The 21,913-nt window shown below is 39.0% G+C and overlaps 1 protein-coding gene across 1 annotated transcript in view; it reads left to right on the forward strand.

Annotated features, from left to right (window-relative positions):
* The window catches only part of ANKRD28 (ankyrin repeat domain 28), a 127,401-nt gene that overhangs the window by 26,985 nt on the left and 78,503 nt on the right, over nt 1-21,913 (forward strand). Inside the window, exon 3 of the mRNA XM_010856753.1 lies at nt 19,979-20,057. Within this exon, the coding sequence (XP_010855055.1) occupies nt 19,979-20,057 (79 nt within the window). The remainder of the gene's footprint in view (nt 1-19,978; nt 20,058-21,913) is intronic.

The following is a 21,913-nucleotide window of genomic DNA, read 5'->3' on the forward strand; positions in this document are numbered from 1 at the left end:
AGTCTGTTGTTCCATGTCCAGTTCTAACTGTTGCTTCCTGACCTGCATACAAATTTCTCAAGAGGCAGGTCAGGTGGTCTGGTATTCCCATCTCTTGAACAATTTTCCACAGTTTATTGTGATCCACACAGTTAAAGGCTTTGGCATAGTCAATAAAGCAGAAATAGATGTTTTTCTGGAACTCTCTTGCTTTTTCGATGATCCAGCAGATGTTGGCAATTTGGTCTCTGGTTCCTCTGCCTTTTCTAAAACCAGCTTGAACAACTGGAAATTCATGGTTCACATATTGCTGAAGCCTGGCTTGGAGAATTGATTCCTACCCACCACAAAAAGCCATGTTTGTATTTACTCACCATGTTAGAGTTCAAGCATAGGATTTTCGAGATAAGATCAAATCTTTCTAGTGTATCTAATGATTTTAACTGGTATATTTCAAATCAGGATGAAGACCCACCCCCCTAATAGTAGCTGTGACATCTGATTCTTACTTGATTTTTTTAGCCCTATTCTAAATTAATGTTTAAGGTTATATATAATACATGTAATTTGCTGGTGGAGCATATTTAGATTATCTATTAATTGAGAATGTATGTTTGATTAAATAGTTAAATATCATGACCTTAGGACATATGCATATATTTGTGACTAGATTTCTTTTTCTCAAGCTGCTGATAATATAAAATGTTATCTTGTGCTGAAGATTAATATTTATAGTTGAGTGAGGACATGTTTGAGTTAGCCTTATTTAAAATATGTTTATAAATGGAGACTTCAAAATAAGTTTCACCAAGAAATATGATGAATTGGTGTGTGTATCTTCCTGTTTGAAAGTGAAAGTGAAAGTTGCTCAGTCGTGTCCGACTCTTTCCCACGCCATGAACTATACAGTCCATGAACTTCTCCAGGCCAGGATGCTGGAGTGGGTAGCCGTTCCCTTCTCCAGGGGATCTTCCCAACTGAGGGGTTGAATCCAGGTCTCCCACATTGCAGTAGGATTTTTTACCAGCTTAGCCACCAGGAAAGCCCCTTCCTTGTTTACTAACCATAAAAAACTGTTAATAATTTTAATAAATGTTTTAATAAGCATTAATTTAATAAATTTTAATAAATGTTAATGTAACTTTCAGTTACATGTATTTTCTAGTAGGCAATGTGATATTTTGTGTTTAAATTATCTAATGATTGAGTCTCCTGTTTTATGTGATTCATTTCTAAGAACTGAAAATGTCTCTTATTCCTGGAGTTTGTACTGTGAGTTTCACTTTATAATTGTAATTACCACAGATAGAGGGCTATAAAAAAGAACATTAAGGTTGTCATGCTATATGGAAATTTTTTCTAAAGTGGGACCATATTTCTACAGTTATAGGATAGTTAATGAGTCCTTTGTTACTGCTTTAAAAAATTATGTATTTATTTGTTTTTGACTCGCTGGGTTTTCGTTGCCGTTTGGGCTTTTCTCTCCTTGGGTGAGCAGGGGCTACTTTTGGTTGTGGTGCATGGGCTTCTCATTGCGGTGGCTTCTCTGGCTGCAGAGCACAGGCTCTAAGCCTTCATGCTTCAGTACTTGTGGCCCACAGGCTTAAGTTGCTCCACGTCGTGTGGAGTCTTCCTGGACCAGGGGTCAAGCCCATGTACCAGATTCTTACCTACCGTACCACCAGGGAAGTCCACTGCTTTGATTTTTAAAATATATTATTTTCTAAAATCCAAATATGTGCAGATATTTACAGCTACACACATGGATATAAAGAATGCTAGCTACCACACTGGTGCTGTTACCTTATTAAACTGTAAGAAGGTAAAGAGATCCAGAATGTACTAGCAAGAGGAACCTTGGCTTCTAAGTCAGACAAACCAGGTTCTAGCCTGTGTGCCCTTCCAAGGTTCAGCCTCTCTGAACCCTGTTTTTCTCATTTGTAAAATAAAGCAATTGAACTAGGTGACCTTTGAGGCTATTTTTCTGTGCAGTGGTGGCAGCTCTGTGAACTGTTCTACTTGCTCTGTGGATTATAATATACCACTTAAGCCTGGGTTATTTCACAGTGATTTTAGGGGTGACAGCAGGATGCTCCGCCAGATTCTAGCTCATAACACAGCTAGTGATTCCTTTTTCTTTCATTCCATTTGTCTTTTCAGTGGGTTGTAACAAAATTGCTTTGACTTTCTTCTCTAATGGGTGTCTTGCTTCTTCTGATATTTTCTCATACCGCATTGCCTAGCAAACTCAAAGTAGCAGAGACTTTGGCCTCTTACTTAGTGTTCATTAATTTTCCCCTCCTTCTGGTCAGAGGTCTGACTTTGTGTGGGTGACAGTGACAATAAGGGACAGGACTGAGGAATCAGGGTTATTTTGTTTCTAACAGAACTGACAGTACCTATGAAAGTAGATAGATCAGCTGAAAATGTGTACAGTAATCTCTAGTCCAACCATTAAAATTTTTTTAAAGTGCAACTGGTAGGCTAAGAATGTAGAGAAAATGGATTTTTATTAAATTCATGCTCAAGTAAAACCGCAAAAGGCAGGAAAAGAGTTGAAGATAAAAATAGAAATAAAGAATGAGGGAAACAAATAGGAAAGTGTAATGAATATAGTAAATATTAATCCAAGTGTATCAGTAGTCATGCTCTAAATGAGCCAATTGAAAGTTGCTTTCAAACTGTGGTACTGGAGAAGACTCTTGAGAGTTCCTTGGACAGCAAGGAGATCAAACCATTCAATCCTAAAGGAAATCAACCCTGAATATTCATTGAAAGGACTGATGCTGTAGAAGAAGCTCCAATACTTTGGCCACCTGATGTGAAGATCCAACTCATTCAAAAAGACCCTGATGCCAGGAAGGATCAAAGGCAGGAGGAGAAGGGGGCTACAGAGGTTGAGATGGTTAGATGCCCTCACCAATTCATCAGACATGAGTTTGAGCAAGCTCTGGGAGATAGTGAAGGACAGGGAAGCCTGGTATGCTGCAGTCCATGGGGTTGCAAAGAGTTTGACATGACTAAATATTGAAGAATAGCAATATGTTGTGTATAGGAAACTCACTTTAAACAGAAAGACACATACAAATAAAAGTAAATGGATGAAGAAAAAAAATACCATGCTAACAGTGATCAAAAGAAAGCAGACGTATGGGAATGTAAGTTGGTACAGCCACTGTGGAAACATTATGCCAGTACATCAAAAAACTAAAAACAGTTACCCCATATGATCCAGCAATCCCATTTCTGGGCATATACCCAGACAAAACTACAACTCATAAAGATACATGCACTCATGTGTTCATAACACTATTCATAGTAACCAAGACATGGACACAACCTTGTTGTTCATCAACAGATAATAAATAAAGAAAATGTGGCTCAAATATGCAATTGAATACCACTCAGCCATAAAAAAAGAATGAAATAATGCCGTTTACAGCAACATGGTTGAATCTAGATATGATCATACTAAGTGAAGTAAGTCAGACAAATACCATATGATACCACTTATATATGGAATCTAAAACCTGACATAAATGAACATATCCACGAAACATAAACAGACTCACAGGCATAGAGAAACAGACTTGTGGTTGTCAAGGAGGAGAGTGGATGGAAGAGGGATAGACTGGAAGTTTGGGCTTAACAGATGCAAACTATTATATATAGAATGGATAAACAACAAAGTCCTACTGTACAGCACAGGGAACTGTACTCAGTGTCCTAAGATAAACATAACGGAAAAGAGCACTAAAAAGAATGTGTGTGTGTGTGTATACATATGTAATATACATATATTATAGCTCAGACGGTAAAGAATCTGCCTACAACGCAGGAAACCTGGGTTCTATTCCTAAATTGGGACGATCCCCTGGAAAGGGAAATGGCAACCCACTCCAGTATTCTTGCCTGAAGAATCCCAAGGACAGAGGAGCCTGGCAGGCTATAGTCCATGGAATCACAAAGAGTTGGACACAACTGAGTGACTAACACTTCACTTCATTCATATATATATATATATATATATAACTGAAATTACTTTGATGTGCAGCAGACATTAACAGAACGTTATAAATCACTATATTTCAATTTAAAAAAAAGGACAAAGCAGGAGTAGCTGTATAAATTTCAGACACAATATACTTCAAAGCAGGGGTCGTTATCAGGGATAAAGAAGGGCCTTATATAGGGATAAAAGGGTCCATTCTTTGGGAAGACATAACAACCCTTATATGTATGCACCTAAGAAAAGAGATCAAACTATGTGAGAGAAAAACTGATTGAACTGCAGGGGAAAATAGATGAGTCAGGTGTTAGAGATGGAGACTCCAGCACTCCTCTGTCAGAAATAGATCAAATAGCAAAAAATGAGTGAGGACGTAATCAATAGCACTGGCAAACAGCTGGATATAGTTGACATCTATAGACTGCTTCATCCAGCAGCTTCAGAGTATACATTCTTCTAAGTTCACATGAAATATTGACCATGATAGAGCACATTCTAGGCCATAAAACACACTTTCTTTAACAAATTCAAAAGAATAGAAATTATATAATGTCTGCTCTCAGAACAAAATGGAATTAAACTAGAAGTCACTAACGGAAAGTTAACTGGAAAATCCCAAATACATGCAGATTAAAGCAACAAACTTCTAAATAACAATGGGCCGTGGAAGAACTCTCAAGTGAAATATAAAAGGTTTTGTATTGAGAATGAAAGCACAACTTATTAAAATTTGGAGGATGCAATGAAAGCATTGATTTTTCTGGAAACTTGCACCATTGAATGTACATATTAGAAGAGAAGATTAGTAATCTAAGCTTTTAGGAAACTAGGAAAGGAAGAGCAAGTTAAATCCAAAAAAAGCAGAAGAAATAGAGCAAAAGTCAACTAAATTGATTTTTCTCTATTGATTTTCTGTTTTCAGTGAAAAGAAAAGCTAGTTCTTTAAAAAGATTGACAAAATAGATAAGCCTCCACCAGGTAAGAAAAAAGAGGAGGTACGGATTACTAATATCAGAAATGAAAGAAGGGCGGCCACTGTGGGGCCTGTGGACCTGAAAAGGATTATAAAGGAATGGAGCAAACAACTCCGTGCCCGGAAATTGGACAACCTAGATGAAATAGACAAATCCTTTAAAAAATTCTTTTGCTGAGACTCTCACAAGAAACAGACAGTACAAATAGGTTATATCTATTAAAAAATTGAGTCAACAATTAATAACCTTCTAAAACAACACCAGGCCCAGACAGATTCACTGATGAATTCTACTAAACACTTAAGAAATTATACCAGTTCTCTACAGTCTCTCTCAAAGGCAAGAAGCAGAGGGAATATTTTCTAACTCATTTTTTGAGGCCAGCATTACCCTAATATGAAAATGAGACAAAAACAATATAAGAAAAGAAAACTACAGACCAGTATCTCTCATGAACATAAGATGTGAAAGTTTCTCAACAAAGTGTTAATGAATCAAATACAACACTATGTAAGAAGAATTCTACAACATGGTCAATTGGGATTTATGCTAGCTATGCAAGTCTGGTTCAACCTTTGAAAGTTAATTCATGTAAACTCTCATATCAACAGGCTAAAAAAGAAAATCACAAAATCATACCTGTAGTGTAGAAAAAGTGTTTGACAAAATCCAACACCTGCATGATAAAGTCTCTCCTTAAGCTTAGGAATAATGGGGGAACTACCTCAACTTGATAAAGAATGTCGACAAAAAAATCTACAGCTAATGGTGAGAAACTCAAACCTTTCCCAGTAAGATTGGCCCTTTTCAACTTCTTTTCAACATCATCCTGAAAGTTCTAGCTAATGTGGAAATAACAAGGGAAAGGAAATAAATGGTATACAAATTGAGAAGGAAGACGTAAAACTTGGACGCATCCAAGTGGGCTGGATGAAGCACAGACTGAAATCAAAACTGCTGGAGAAATATCAATAACCTCAGCTATGCAGATGACACTAACCTTTTGGCAGAAAGTGAAGGGAGCTAAAGAGCCTCTTGATGAGGGTGAGAGGAGAGTGAGAAGGCTGGCTTAAAACTCAACGTTCAGAAATCGAGATCAAGGCATCTAGTCCCATCACTTCATGGCAAATAGACGGGGAAATAATGGAAACAGTGACAGACTTTATTTTCTTGGGCTCCAAAATCACTTCTAACAGTGACTGCAGTCATGAAATTAAAAGACGCTTGCTCCTTGGGAAAAAAGCGGCGACAAACTTAGCGTGTTAGAAAGCAGAGACGCTACTTTGCCAACAAAGTTTCACATAGTCAAAGCTATGGTTTTTCCAGTAGTCATGTATGGATGTGAGAGTTGGACCATAAAGAAGGTTGAAGGCTGAAGAATTGATGCTTTTAAACTGTGCTGTTGGAGAGGACTCTTCAGAGTCCCTTAGACAACAAGGAGATCAAACCAGTCAATCCTAAAGGAAATCAGTCCTGAACATGGATTGGAAGGACTGGTGCTGAAACTGAAACTCCAATACTTTGGCCACCTGATGTGAAGGGCCAAGTCATTGTACAAGACCTTGATGCTGGGCAAGATTGAAGGCAGGAGGAGAAGGGGTGATAGAGGACAAGATGGTTAAATGGCATCACCAACCCAGTGGACATGAGTTTGAGCAAACTCTGGGAGGTGGTAAAGCACAGGGAGTCCTGGTGTGCTGCAGTCCACGGAATCACAGAGTCAGACACGACTGAGTGACTGAACAACAATGACAACAAAGATGTCCTTCAATCGGTAAGTGGATAAATAATAGATTATTCAGCACTAAAAACAAATGAGCTCTCAAGCCATGAAAAGACATGAAGAAACCTTAAATGCATATACTATACTTAATGGAAGAAACCAGTCTGAAAGGCTACATACTGTATGATTCCAACTGTATGACTTTCTGGAAAAGTTAAAACTGTGGAGACAGTATAAACATGAGGGGTTGCTAGGGGGTGGGAATGAATAGGCAGGGCACATGGGATTTCTAGGGCAGTGAAAATGCTCTGATACCATAATGATAGATACATAAGTACCATTAAACATTTGTCCAAACCCATAGAATTTATAGCATCAAGAGTGAACCCTAAGGTTCTGACTTTGAGTGATGTCATATATTGATGTGTTTAAAACCTAAAACTGCTTTTGAAATTTCACTGACTGACTAATCACAGTGGACACACAGGGAGTAGAGGACTTCTGCTACTGGATGGTTGCTGGGTGTTGTCTGAGGTGGACCAGCTTGAGATGAGCCTTTACACTGTGGTTGGAACATGTAGTTGTGGTTGGCAGCAAAGTGGACAGGTAGGATTTCTGAGAGAGACCTCATTGATGTCATTGAGCTACTGAGTCAACCGGTGTTGTCCCTGCCCTTCTGAGAGGAGATCTTTTTGTTTTAAAACCATTTTTAATTGGTGTTTTTCTGTACTTGAAAAATAAGAGGATACAAATAAAGAACTGTAAACATTTTCTGTCCTAAAAGATGGTGCTATTTTCAGAATCTCATTAATAACATGTTAAACCAAGAAAATAACTTTCACCCTCTTCTTTGCCTTCTTTTCCGCCTTCCCCAACTTCCCTAGAATATTTTTATAACTGTGACCTTTACAAGGATGATTGAAAGTTAGGTAAAATCTCCTTGTCTCTATCATCCAGAATGACTGTTACTGTCAAAAGCTAAACATTACAAGTTCCTTTCAGCTTTGAGTTATGCTACTCATTGACTTTAATTTTTATCTGTCTTATGAGATTTGCCTGTGAGTTTGATAAATTCAAGCCAGTAGATATTTATTGAGCATCCATTTTACTGCTCTGAAGTTTTTAAAGTTTGGCTTGCATTTATTTTACTGAGATTAGGGTTTGTAAAGCATCTGTTGCTGTGTTTAAGGTACATTATTTGAGATGAATTGTTTTTGGTTTGTGTTTTAGTTTAAGCAGCACAACTGGGTAATTATGTTATTTTTAATATAGCTGACCTACTGTGTTTTCATTGTTAAACTGTTGGGTATATATTTTCTTGTTAAGTGTTTTCGGAAGTGTGGGAGTATAGACATTCATACCTAGGTACTATCCCTGGTACTTAAATGCAGTTGATCCTTGAACAGCATGGGAATAAAGGACACCCACCTCTACCCAGAGATCAAAGCCAACTTCCGCTGGATCATCGAAAAAGCAAGAGAGTTCCAGAGAAACATCTATTTCTGCCATATTGATTATGCCAAAGCTTTTGTCTGTGTGGATCACAATCAACTGTGGAAAATTCTGAAAGAGATGGGAATACCAGACCACCTGACCTGCCTCTTGAGAAATCTGTATGCAGGTCAGGAAGCAACAGTTAGAACTGGACATGGAACAAGAGACTGGTTCCAAACAGGGAAAAAGAGTCCATCAAGGCTTTATATTGTCACCCTGCTTATTTAACTTCTATGCAGAGTACATCATGAGAAACACTGGACTGGAAGAAGCACAAGCTGGAATCAAGATTGCCGGGAGAAATATCAATAACCTCAGATATGCAGATGACACCACCCTTATGGCAGAAAGTGAAGAGGAACTAAAAAGCCTCTTGATGAAAGTGAAAGTGGAGAGTGAAAAAGTTGGCTTAAAGCTCAACATTCAGAAAACTAAGATCATGGCATCCGGTCCCATTACTTCATGGCAAATAGATGCGGAAACAGTGGAAACAGTGTCAGACTATTTTTCTGGGCTCCCAAATCACTGCAGATGGTGACTGCAGCCATGAAATTAAAAGACGCTTACTCCTTGGAAGGAAAGTTATGACCAACCTAGATAGCATATTCAAATGCAGAGAGACATTACTTTGCCAACAAAGGTCCGACTAGTCAAGGCTATGGTTTTTCCAGTGGTCATGTATGGATGTGAGAGTTGGACTGTGAAGAAGGCTGAGCGCTGAAGAATTGATGCTTTTGAACTGTGGTGTTGGAGAAGACTCTTGAGAGTCCCTTGGACTGCAAGGAGATCCAACCAGTCCATTCTGAAGGAGATCAGTCCTGGGATTTCTTTGGAGGGAATGATGCTGAAGCTGAAACTCTAGTACTTTGGCCACCTCATGCAAAGAGTTGACTCATTGGAAAAGACTGATGCTGGGAGGGATTGGGAGCAGGAGGAGAAGGGGACAACAGAGGATGAGATGGCTGGATGGCATCACTGACTCGATGGACATGAGTCTGAGTGAACTCTGGGAGTTGGTGATGGACAGGGAGGCCTGGTGTGCTGTGATTCATGGGGTCACAAAGAGTCGGACACGACTGAGTGACTGAACTGAACTGAACCTCTACCCTGCAACCAGCTGGTGCAGCTGAAAATTCATGTATGATTTTTGACTCACCTAAAATTATTACTAATAGGTTACTGTTGACTAGATGCCTTACCAATAACATAAACAATTGATTAACAGATAAGGTATGTTATTTGTATTTTATGGGCTTCCCAAGTGGCTCAGTGGTAAAGAATCCACCTATTAATGCAAAAGACTCAAGAGATGTGGGTTTGATCCCTGGGTCAGGAAGATCCCCTGGAGAAGGAAATGGCAACCCATTCTACTATTCTTGCCTGGAAAATCCCATGGACAGAGGAGCCAGGTGGGCTACTCAGAGCAGGGGGTGCGAAGAGTCAGACGTGACTGACCATGCATGCACTATATTCTTAAACTAGAAAAAAGGAATGTTATTAAGAAAATTTTAGGAAGAGGAAATACATTTACAGTACTTAACTGCATTTATCAGTACTGTAAGTCTGCATCATCTGTTTATAAGATGAATCATCTCTCTCACCACCCCCATCAATATTGTCTTATAATGAAACAAATCACTAGATGTTATATGTATTGCTACAAAATAGAAAATATGAAAAAGAAACTCGTGTTTATTTACAAGTACAACAATTCATGCAGTGATATTGAAGCAGCAACAATATGATTGCTCTGTGGTAGCCTGGTGTAATCAATTGTTTCTCAGAAGCCTAGCCTGTACAAAAACAACTTATTTGTGTTATTGATAGGCTGGTAACACAGTCTCTCCAATTACAAGATGGGGGGGCAGGAGAAGGAGGGAATACCATATAGTAATATAAGCCTTTGAAAGCAAAGTTAAAGCATGGGTGGTTCAGTGGTAGAAAAACTAACATAAATATATTAAATATCACTCACCTTATGCCTAAGTAAGGATAGACTAGTATCTACATGTATTTTATGCCTTCATGATACCTAGCTTTTTCTTAGTTTTTTCAGTATATGTAGACTACATAGTTCACTTGTAAGTCTTCCAAATTGTCATAGATCTCCAGCATTTTTCCTAATATATTTATTGAAAAAACCTGGCTTATATATGGACCCACACAGTTCAAACCCATGCTGTCCAAGGGTCAAATGTATATGCAATCCTGGATTTCTGGCTAGCGCACTTTTCTAAAGAAATGGAAGGAGAAATGGCCTGCCCAGTTATTCCTTTAGCCATTCCTTTTCCTTTCTGTGTGAATATAGAAAGAGAATATTAGAGGGACATTGTTTATAGGCCAATGATAGTTCTGCTCTGTGTGTAGAAGGAATAAGCGAGATTTCACTGTCCCCAGGTGTGGGGCAGGTCAGCCTCCAGCCCAGGGAGCTAAGCCGTGTACTTGTAGCTGTTTTGCTTTTTTCACAATTCGCAGGAGAATCCACAGCTTACCAAACTTTGATAAATACTTTTAATTGGTCTGTTGTTAACAGTGTTTTGGTGAAGAGCCTAGGTTTAAAAGCAGGCATATTCTTAAGAATAATGCAGGCTAAACCGTACAATCATTTTGCAAAGTAAAGCAGATATGTGAAATGCCTTATGCAGTGCCTGCCACAAAATAAAGATCCGTGGGTTGCACTCCTTTTCTGAAAAGCTTGTTGTCCCACATGGTTACTGCACTCTGTTGGTATACAGGTAAGCAACCTGCCAAAGTGGAGTCTATCAGAATACTATTCTGAGGTTTAAAATTAAAGACTTCTCTTGGGTCTGCTGAATTTTTCAAAGGAAACCCCAGGATCTCTATTGGTGTTATTTCCTAATGTGAGGGAAGGTGTTGTTGGTAAAGGCAAAGGAAAGAAGCTGATGCTGAAAAAACAGAAAAAGACAAGAGTCCTGAATGTTTCATGCTCCCCTGTGGCCTTCCCATGTGCCTTCCTTACCAAAACTGTAGTTGTTTGGTGCTCAGCTCCATGAGGTATTCTGGCATCCTTCTGATAGATTCGTTTTACCTAAACAGATTCAATTTAGATTTCTTTCCCTTGCACCCAGTAATGCCATCTAAGGTATGTGTTCAGTAAACAGTAGCTGTTAGGAATAGTGAGAGAAACATAGACCATCTACTAGTCGAAAATACTTTTTACTTAGTTCCATCGTTCTGCTAAATGCAGATGATTTTTCATGTTGTAATCTGAAACTTAAAGGTTCCACAGAGGTTCTCAAAGTATTCCTTGGAAGAGAATCATAACAAACATTATAGAACTAGTTGTTAACTCATTTTTATAGTTGTGTGTTCCCAGAGATCTGGGTAGTTGTCTGTCAGAGGCTCTTCTAGAATGCACTGTGTTCTAGGACCCCAAAAGTCGATATACATGTCTCTTACAAGCTGCATTACATTAGTGTATCATTGATTCATGGTGAATTTTCTTCATTAACATTTTAATTTGTTTAAACCTCTCTAGTGCCTGTGGGGTATGTAACTTTCAGCCAGGTGCTGTGGGTATAAAATTAGATAGTTTGCTTCCTCCAGGTACTTATTACCTAATTATGAAACCATGACATAAACCAGAGTTGAGCAATAACAAGAATGCCACCTGAATAGTACAAATGATAATGTCGTAATAGAAGCACGGGGTAGAACGATCCCAGTGAATTGACATGGTCCTGAAGACTGTGACGGAGATGAAATTTGAACTGGGCCATAAAGAGTAGGAAAGATTTGGGCAGGCAAAATGCATTCTTGGTAAAGGAAACAAAGGTGAAAGATGAAAATGTGCCACTGTTCTTTCTATTAGTAGATTAACTGGTTTCAATAGGCAGCATATTAAAAAGCAGAGACATTACTTTGCTGACAAAGGTCCGTGTAGTCAAAGCTGTGGTTTTTCCAGTAGTCACATATGGATGTGAGAGTTGGACCATGAAGAAGGCTGAGTGCTAAAGAATTGATGCTTCTGAACTGTGGTGCTAGAGAAAACTCTTGAGAGTCCCTTGGACTGCAAAGACATCAAACCAGTCCATCCTGAAGGAAATCAACCCTGAATATTCATTGGAAGGACTGATGCTGAACCTGAAGCTCCAATACTTTGGCCACCTGATGCGAAGAGCTGACTCATTGGACAAGACCCTGACCCTGGGAAAGATTGAAGGCAGGAGGAGAAGGGGACGACAGATGAGATGGTTGGATGGCATCACCGACTCAATGGACGTGAGTTTGAGCAAGCTCCGGGAGATGGTGAAGGATGTAAGCCTGGCATGCTGTAGTCCATGGAGTCGCAAAGAGTTGGAGATGACTGAGCGGCTGAACAGCAACTGGTTTCAGCGATAGGTTAGTGCTTTCAAACATCAGGTTAAGGAGGGAGAGTGGAGATGATTGGTGCCACTAAAGGTGATTGAGCTAATGATTTAGTGAATGTGAAATTGCCTTCCAACTTTGATCTGCTGGCACATAAAAATAAAAATTAAAAACGCAACCTGAGGATTCTTCCAGATGGTTCTTAAGTGTACAGAGTGTCACTTCCATACTGAAAAAAACTAGGCTTCTCTTATTTGAAGCATCTTAGACATCCACCAGCGCCCTATAAAACTATATCCCCAAGGCAGAGGTTAACCACTTCTTCGAGTGCAGGGTCTTGAGGACAACCAGCTATCATAACTTACTTTATGAAGAGGTGAAGACAAAGAGTAGATTTGACTCCTTCCTGGGTAACTCCAGCTGAGTTATGTGGACCAGAAGCTGACACCCAGATTTTTTAACAAAGTTTCAGTCTGATAATAGTAGAAATAAAAGTAAAAATGATAAGTGGCAGCCAAGAAAGTAACCATTAGAGGAAAGTAAATGGAAAACAGAGAAAAGAAAACTACTTAGAAAATTATAAGAAGTTTGATAAGAAAAAGTGAAGTCAGGCCACAGGTTTTGAGGGAGAGTGGTTAGTTTTAAACAAACAATGGTTCAGTGTACAATGGAGCCTTATAGAGTGTGTATAGTAAATTGAGATTCTCAGGTGGTGCTGGTGGTAAAGAACCTGCCTATCAATGCAGGAGACATAAGAGATACAGGTTCGATCCCTGGGTTGGGAAGATCCCCTGAGAAAGGCATGGCAAACCCGCTCTAGTATTCTTGCCTGGGAAATGCTGTGGACAGAGGAGCCTGGTGGGCTAGGGTCCATTGGGTCGAATAAGTTAACAGCATGCACCCTGGAGCCCAACTGCCGGTGCTTCTGTCCTGATTCTGCCAATTCCAGATGAGTAAATTCCTTAAACTTTTTTTCTGTGACTTGATTTCCTATTCGGTATTCATTTTCTTAACCTGCTGAGGTAAAATGCTTAGAGCGGTCCCAGCATATAAAGCAAGCTGTGTGATGCTAGTGCTACTGTCCTTCCTGGTTTCAGCTAATATACACGAAAGCTTCAGCACCTGGAGCAGGGCAGAATTACGGATTTGAGTCACTGCTGCGGAGGATGTAGTTGAATCCGTATCAATAGGTGAATTCTTAGACTCTCTATTTCTCCTTATACAGATGTGCTGTCTCTCAGTTTATCATTTCTGTCTTTCACCTACCTATTTTTATATAGTTCCTGGGGTCGCCAAGAGTTGGATACGACTGACTACTCACATAAACATTTCCTCCTATTCCAGCCAGGTCCCCAGATCTGCTTTAAGTTAAAACTTCCACAGAAAATGTTGAGAACGTAGAGGTGCAGTTTGAGTTCCCAGGTTTAACGTAAGGCACTTCCTAGTGGATCTCACCCTTTTCCTGGCCTGTGCTGAGATGCACCATGGATTCCCTTCTTTCTCACAAGTTGTTAACCTTGCTTGCCTGTGTTTTGGTGAGCATTTCAGAGTTCACCATAAAACAGCATAAAAACTAAAGTATAATTCAGGATGTTTCTGAACACTTTTTAAAAACCTTATTTTGGAGAAATTATTTATGGACACTCCAGAATTTTAAAAAATGGTACAGAGAGGGTTTTGTGTTTCCATCTTTCAGATTCCTCCTATGATGACCTGTTACTTACAGTGCATTATCAGAAGCAGGAAGTTTAGGGTTTTGTTTTTTTTTTTTTTTTGGCTGCACTACAGCATGTGGGAGCTCAGTGCCCCAACCAAGGATCGAACCCGTGCCCCCTGCATTGGAAGCATGGAGTCTTAACCACTGGACTGCCAGGGAAACCCCCAAAGCAGGAAGTTGATACTGGCACAGTACAGCTCAATTAGACAACACATCTTTCTTGGGTTTCAGCAGTTTTTGCATGCACCCATTTGGGGGGAGGAGGAACGGAGTAGTACTAATGTCTTCATATATAATTCTGGGACATTTTGCCATATGTGTAGATTTGTATAACCACCCACAGGTTCAAGATGGAGAACTGTTGTACCACCACAAAGTAACGTCCTCATTGTCCAGTCACTGGTACGCACTGCACCGGCACAGCATTTGCCTATGGGGCTCGCCTGGTGGCTGAGACGCTAAAGACTCTGCCTGCAATGTGGGAGACCTGGGTTTGATCCCTGGGTAGGGAAGGTCCCCTGGAGAAGGGAGTGGCAACTCACTCCAGTACTCTTGCTTGGGAAATCCCATGGACAGAAGAGCCTGGTGGGCTACAGTCCATGGGGCTGCAGAGAGTCACACAGCTGAGCAACTAACACTATCAGCTTTAAGTGGTTAGCAGTCACTAGTCTCCATTAATGTGTGTCCTTTTTTCATCTTCGGGATAATCACTTGTAAGAGCTAAAGCTATTTTTTGTTTTGCTTTTATTGAGGGAGGGTAAATAATTTTTGTAGTCCTGATCATATGCACAAAATATCTTTTCAGAGCACCACATGAGAACTACAAGAAAAATGTGTTTACTTCAGTGGATATAATCAAAAAGCTTTGTGATCAAATGAGTTAAATTTTTTATTTGCGTCTGTTTTGTGTATTTAATAATTCTAGTTAAGTTTGTTTGAAATACAACATGGAGGTATGGTTTCTTTAAAAACTGATTATGTAAGAAACATTTTTTTTAATGGGCACTTGGACTTGTAAAAATGCCTGGTATGGGAAGTTATTGAAATGCTTTTCAGCTGATTGAAATGTTATTTTTAATTTTTTATTTTACTATTTGAAACATGTACATGGTAGTAACTCCAGGCAGTACCAAAGGCCACAGATGGTGAGAAGTAACTCTCTCACCCTCAAACTCTCGTGTGTCAGTGATCTTCACCTAGAGGCAGTCACTGTATCTTAAATATACAGGATATCCTTGAGTATCCTTGAAGGATGTTTTATGCATATTCAAGTCTAGGAGTGTGTAGAACCTTTAACACAATTGTTGCTAGGCTGCATTTTTCATTTAACACTTCGCTTTAGAGATGTTCCATTAATAAGGAGCACTGGGGTCTGCTTGTTATTTTAAATTGAAAGCATAGTGTAATATTATGGTTTATAATAGGAAATATATATATTTAGTCTTAGTCTCTATTTCTAGCACAGAAAAAACTTTGACATTTCCTAGGAGGAAAACCATGGTGCCTTATGTTAATGAGACGACTTTTGGAAAGGGGTCCTTGCCTGTGGAGCCAACCACGTGATCGGAACTTTTAGTCTCACCCTCTGATCTCTGAGGAGAGAAGGGCTGGAAATTGAGTTCAGTTGCCAGCAGTCAGTGGGAACTCATAAACCCACCAGGTGAGGGGTTCAGAGAGTTTCCAGGCTGGTGAACCAGAAATGCTTAAACGTGCCACTGGGCCAGGCCCCAGACTCTGAGGACGGAATCTCCTTTGTTTAGGATCTTGTCCTGTGTTTCTCTTCATCTGACTGTTGTAATTCATATCCTCCAGCATCTTGTGTAATAACCTGGTAATCTAGTTAGCAAACTGCTTTTCTAAGTCTTGTCAGCAGCTCTAGCAGTTAGTCACAGCCAAGGAGGTCAGGGGAACCTGGGTTTGTAGCCAGTCAGCGGTCTGATAACAACCTGAACTTGCTGTTGACCTCTGTGGTGGGGCGGGGAACCCCTCTTGTAGCACTGAGTCCTTAGCCTGTGGCATCTGATGCTGTCCCCTGGCGGGTAGTGTCAGAATCGTGTTAAGTTGTAGGAGAGCTAGCTAGCCTTGGGACGTTGTGTGGATGTGTGGGGAAAACCCACACACTTTAGAATTGGACGTAGTGTTTCATTCCATGGATATACAGCTCCACAACTGGTAGTTGATAAGCTAATCAAAGTCTGACAGAAGGAAGCATTTTAAATGATCTTTAATCATTTTACTGTAATAATGTGTAATATTCCAGCTGGTTTTTAAAAATTGGGGTAAGGCTTTTGGTTGACAATGTGGAGTCCACTAACAGGAGTTCAGTGTTACTTTCCTTGCATAGACCATTGCCCCAGGGTGTTAGCTCTAATTCCCATTTGGGGTTTCTTAAAGTGATGTAAGAATTTAGATACCCAAGACAAGCTCTGCATATATTAACTGCCTTAGTGCATCAGTTGTCTTGGCTGCACCCAGTTCAACAGTACTTTTTTTGGTAGCTTGTATTGAGTCTTAATATAGTATTTAACCTAGTGATCATACAGACAATTTGCTTTTTCTTCACTCCTGTTTCTCGGTTTAAATAATATGTAAACAAATCGCACGTGTGATTGCAGGCGCAGTTGGCGCAAGCAGGTGTGTTAGCACACCTCTCTCCCCTTGGTGCACACACCCAGTGATAGGGGTGCACGCGCAGGGCCGGCTGCCGTGGTCTGATACTCAGAACACATGCTGTGCCAAAGTCACCCTTAGTTTTACTCAGGAAACAGAATGTTGATTAACCTGAGTCAGTTAAATGAAGGTTGGTTAAGAACTGCTTGCGTTTCATAATTTTTTAATAACCGTTTGCTTGTTGATGGGCATTTAAATTGTTTCAGCATTTTGCTTCCAACTATGATCAGTAAATATACTTAAAGTTTTTCTCACACATAGCAGTATCTTTATTTAAAAAAAAAAAAATCCTTGAAGTGAAATTCAGTGTGTGCAAGAGGATTTTTTCATTCTAATAAATTTTGTTAAAAGGAACTTAAGTGTTTTATTGTATCATTTTCAGTATTTAACTGCAGCTAAATTTGATAGGTAAAATTTTTTCTTTTAAAATTAATCAATTTGTTCCTTTGTTTTTCCTCTCTACAGATCAAAGGGAAAAAACATTCATAGTCATAAAATACATTAATAGGATTCAAGGCATTGAGTCATAGAATTCCATACATCTCTCACACATAAATGTGAGTGTGTATGTGTTCTGTGAGTGCTGTGTATGTGGTTTATACTGTGGAGGAGATGTTTTCCTCAGTTTGAGTGGGTTTAAAGAAGGAAAGAAGGTGAAGTCGCTCAGTCGTGTCCGACTCTTTGTGACCCCGTGGACTATAGCCTACCAGGCTTCTCCATCCATGGGATTTTCCAGGGAAGAGTACTGGAGTACGTTGCCATTTCCTTCTCCAGGGGATCTTCCTGACCCAGGGATACCATAGGGTAGAGAAGGAAATGGCAGATCACTCCAGTATTCTTGCCTGGAGAATCCCCATGGACAGAGGAGCCTGGAAGATTACAGTCCACGGTGTTTCAAGAGTTGGACACGACTTAGCGACTAAACCATTGACCACCAAATACCATAGGGAAGTTTGATGTGTTAGTGATTAACACTGAAAAGCCTTCAGCCAAGGATCCTTTTATTGAAGTGATTAAGTTTAGGACTCAGCTTTGAATAAAGCCTTATATTTTAGTGCTTCTGTGTTAGCTTTTTCAATGACTATTTGTCCGATAATTGCTATGCAAACCATTTGTTTAATGGGGTATGTATTGGAAGAAAAAATACGATCTTGTGGAAATTAACTGGGCTTTAGAGAGACAAGAACTCTTAGCTTATAAAAAAACAGTAACAACTACTATATCAACCTCTTTTTTTTAATCACCTGTTACTATTTTAAGGACACAAATATATTAACATTATATGAAGAAATGTATATGGGGCCAGTTATAATTATGTATTATACATATTTTCTAATAATTTTATATAAATACATCTAAACCTTTTTAGAATTGCCTGTGAATATTTTTAACCCCTGTTTTGATTAGCAGTTTTTTCCCCTAATTTATTCCCATTTGGCATAACAATCTTTTCTTAGTATAATTGGAGTATTGCCAAACTGGAAGATTATTGTGATGTGAAATTTTTCAGTTTTTTAGTCTTGAAAGTTACAATATCATAATACAAGACCCCCCCAAAAATACCCATTTTATGATTGTTATTTACTTACTTACTCATGTGTGGCTGCACTGGGTCTTTGTTGCTGCCGCGTGGGTTTTCTCTAGTTGCAGTGCGTGGCGGCTGCACTCTTAACTGCGGTGCTGGGGCTTCTGCGTTGCTGTGACTTCTCTTATTGTGGAGCACGGGCTCAGGAGTTGTGGCACACAGGCTTAGGTGTCCCTTGGCATGTGGGATCTTCCCGGACCAGGGGTCAAACCCATGTCCCCTGCACTGGCAGGCGGACTGCCAACCACTGGACTGCCAGGGATGTCCATGATACCTATTTAAGAATTTTATTTCTCTTAATAGTCTAGAAGTCAGTGGTTCAACTGTGTGTTGTTGGGGCAGCTTTGCTCTACAAGATCATTCAGTATGTTTTGCTTAAGTCTTGTAGGATATTAGCCTACCTCTGCATGGTCAAAGCTGGCACAGTTTGACACGTGCTATTCAGTGTGAGGGAGGTGGGAAATGTTAGTCTTGGCTCTGGAGTAGTTTCTTTTAGGCTGAAGTTGTCAAAGTTGTGCCGTTCCTTCCTCCCACACATGATCTGTCCACACTAAGTAACAATGCTTCAAGGCATGCTAGGAGTCTGTTCTCTTGCTGGGTGGGTCAATAATCAGGTAAAACCTTATTCCTCTGGGCAAAGAGGGAAACGGGTAATGGAAAAAAACTAACAGTCTGGCTCAAAAAACCAGTATCTAAACATTTGGTTGTAAATTTCAAAATAAATATTTGTAAATGAATAGCTTTCTCAGATGCAGTGACTTCAGCAACACTGTTGAAACTTTAGATGAGGTATACTTTGAACTGAATCTGTAAATGTGACGTTACTCTAAGATCCTGCTTCTCAAACTGGAGGACCTTATTGTTGAGGCAAGACGTGTACACAGCCGTGCGCTTAGATATAGCTTCCGTTTCTAGAGGAAGGTTGGAAGACTATGTATAGGATAGGAATATATTTTAGAGCCAAAACCAAAATTGGCAGGAACTTTAAGAAAAACCTTAAGATTATTTTAAGAGATAATTTCAGATCCCCAGAGATATTTTCTACTTTTGCCACTGTAGTTCTATGGAAACATTTGAAATGTTCCCTGGTGAGGAACATTTTGATAAGCAACCTTTTTGGTTTGTTAGGGTTTGTTTTATAAACTGTGTGAAATTGTGGAAATATTTTTGGGGTAGGTGGGCAAGTAGTGTGAAGTAAAGGAAAATTTCCTGTATATTTTAGCAATGTAAATCTTTATTCAAAGAAAGTCTAAGAAGCTATTGCTTTGTCATCTTAGATTTATCTTTTATTCTTTACTGTATTTTATACTATTCTTTTAAAGCCAAAATATATTTTTTAGGCTTTACTTCTCCTAGCAAAGAAATACTCTGTTAATGGGACTTGCATACTAGAGTTGTGGAAGTAGTAAGCTAGTTTATAGTGGGTTTTCTTCATTTAAAGTATATTAAAATTAACTTTATATTAAAATTTATGTTCCACCTTTCCTTCTTATCACAGGACAATGAAAAGAGAACTCCACTGCATGCTGCTGCCTATCTTGGAGATGCAGAAATCATTGAATTGCTTATTTTATCTGGTATGGTCAGCTCTGTGTAAGAGCACATCATGTATATTTTTGTCATTAATATTTATTAAACCTCACTATTTCCTCATATTTGTTAGACAACCTGAAACTTGTTTATCCTAGAAGTAATGATCTCATAACATGTCCCAGGTAGTCTTCTGGTACTGAGTACATTGGAAAACAAGTCACCTCCTTTGTGGAGCATATAACTGAAGAAAAACAGGCTACAGATACAAGTAAACTTTACAGCATGTAAAATGAGATAAATGCTATGGGAAAATGAAAAAATAGATCAGAATGAGGTCAGCCCTCTGTATTCATGGGTTCTGTATTCATGGATTGAACCAACCATAGGTGAAAAATAGATTGAAAATATTCCAGAGTGTTCAAGGGGGGAAATTTGAATTTACCATTCAGTGGCAGCTATTTACATAGCATTGTATTCTATTTACTGCTATTTATATAGTGTATTAGGTATTATAAGTAATCTAGAGAGAAATATTCAGAAGCACATGTATAGGTTATATGCAGATACTATAACATTTTACGTAAGAACTGAGCATCTGTGAATTTTGATATCCACAGGGAGTCTTCCAACCAGTTTCCGTGCGAATGATGAGGGACAGCTATGATAGAGTGGGATAAGCATTATATAGGGTTGGGTGTTACACAAAGTAGTCATACAAGGCCTCATTGACCACAGAGTTACTAGAAGCTGATTACAGTTCTTCGAGGAGGAGGTGATGGTAGCTTGGAGCTAGTCTAGCATTGGAGGGATAAGAAATTATATGATAGTAGGTATATTTTGAAAATGATGGCAGCAAGATTTATGTCTTTAGATATCATATATCTAATTCTTTTTGAGGGCCTGTAAAATTTATTTTAGGAAATTGTACTTTATTTTTAACTTCTAAACTGTTCAAAACCTTATATATGAAGAAATGGTATAACAGTCTCCTATAGAATAGCTCCTATGGCAGTCAGACTTCTTGCAAACCTAAAATAGGTGATCAAAGAGAGCTTAGAAATATTTTTGTAGTACCAAGATTATTTTACAATAATCTGATATTTATTGAGAAAGGATGCTTATGTTCAAATTCAGCTTGTATTGTCAGATTGCACAGAGATATGCATAAGGCAGTTGGAGAGATAGTATCATTCCTTTGATATTTGGGAGAAGGAGCACTGAAGAGACATTCTGAGTGAAAATCCTACTAAATAGTAGCCTGAACAGAATTTTTGCCATAATAAATTAATAAATTTTTTTTACTGTGGTTTTTATAACAAGTTGCATGAGTGTATAGAGTTATATTAGGTTGGTGCAAACGTAATTGTGCTTTCAGACCATGAATTTTAAATCATTATAACTAGGCTCAAACACATCTTTATTAATCAAAATATGAACCATTATAATCAGCACATTTTTGCCAATGAGAAATAAGTTTGTGTATTCCTATAGCATAAAAATCTGTGCTTCAGGATTTGACAAACTCTTGGAAAGCATTTTCTGCCTCCAGCTGGTCGTGGAAGGATTTTCCTTGCAAAAAGTTATTGAGATGCTTCAGGAAATGGTAGTCGGTTGGCAAGAGGTGTCAGGTGAATATGGCAGATGCAGCAGGACTTTTTAGCCCAGTTCAACTTGTGAAATGTTGGTTGTGCAACAGGCGGTCAGGCGTTGTTGTGGAAAAGAATTGGGCCCTTTCCATTGACCGGTATCTACTGCAGGCGTTTCAGTCTTCAGTGCATCTCATTGATTTGTTGAGCATACTTTGCAGATGTAATGGTTTTGTCAGGATTCAGAAAGCTGTAGTGGATGGGTAACAGACAACCAAACAGTGACCATGACCTTTTTTGGTGCAAATTTGGCT

Source organism: Bison bison, unplaced genomic scaffold, assembly GCF_000754665.1.
Source record: "Bison bison bison isolate TAMUID 2011002044 unplaced genomic scaffold, Bison_UMD1.0 scf7180017864374, whole genome shotgun sequence".
Lineage (NCBI taxonomy): Eukaryota > Metazoa > Chordata > Mammalia > Artiodactyla > Bovidae > Bison > Bison bison.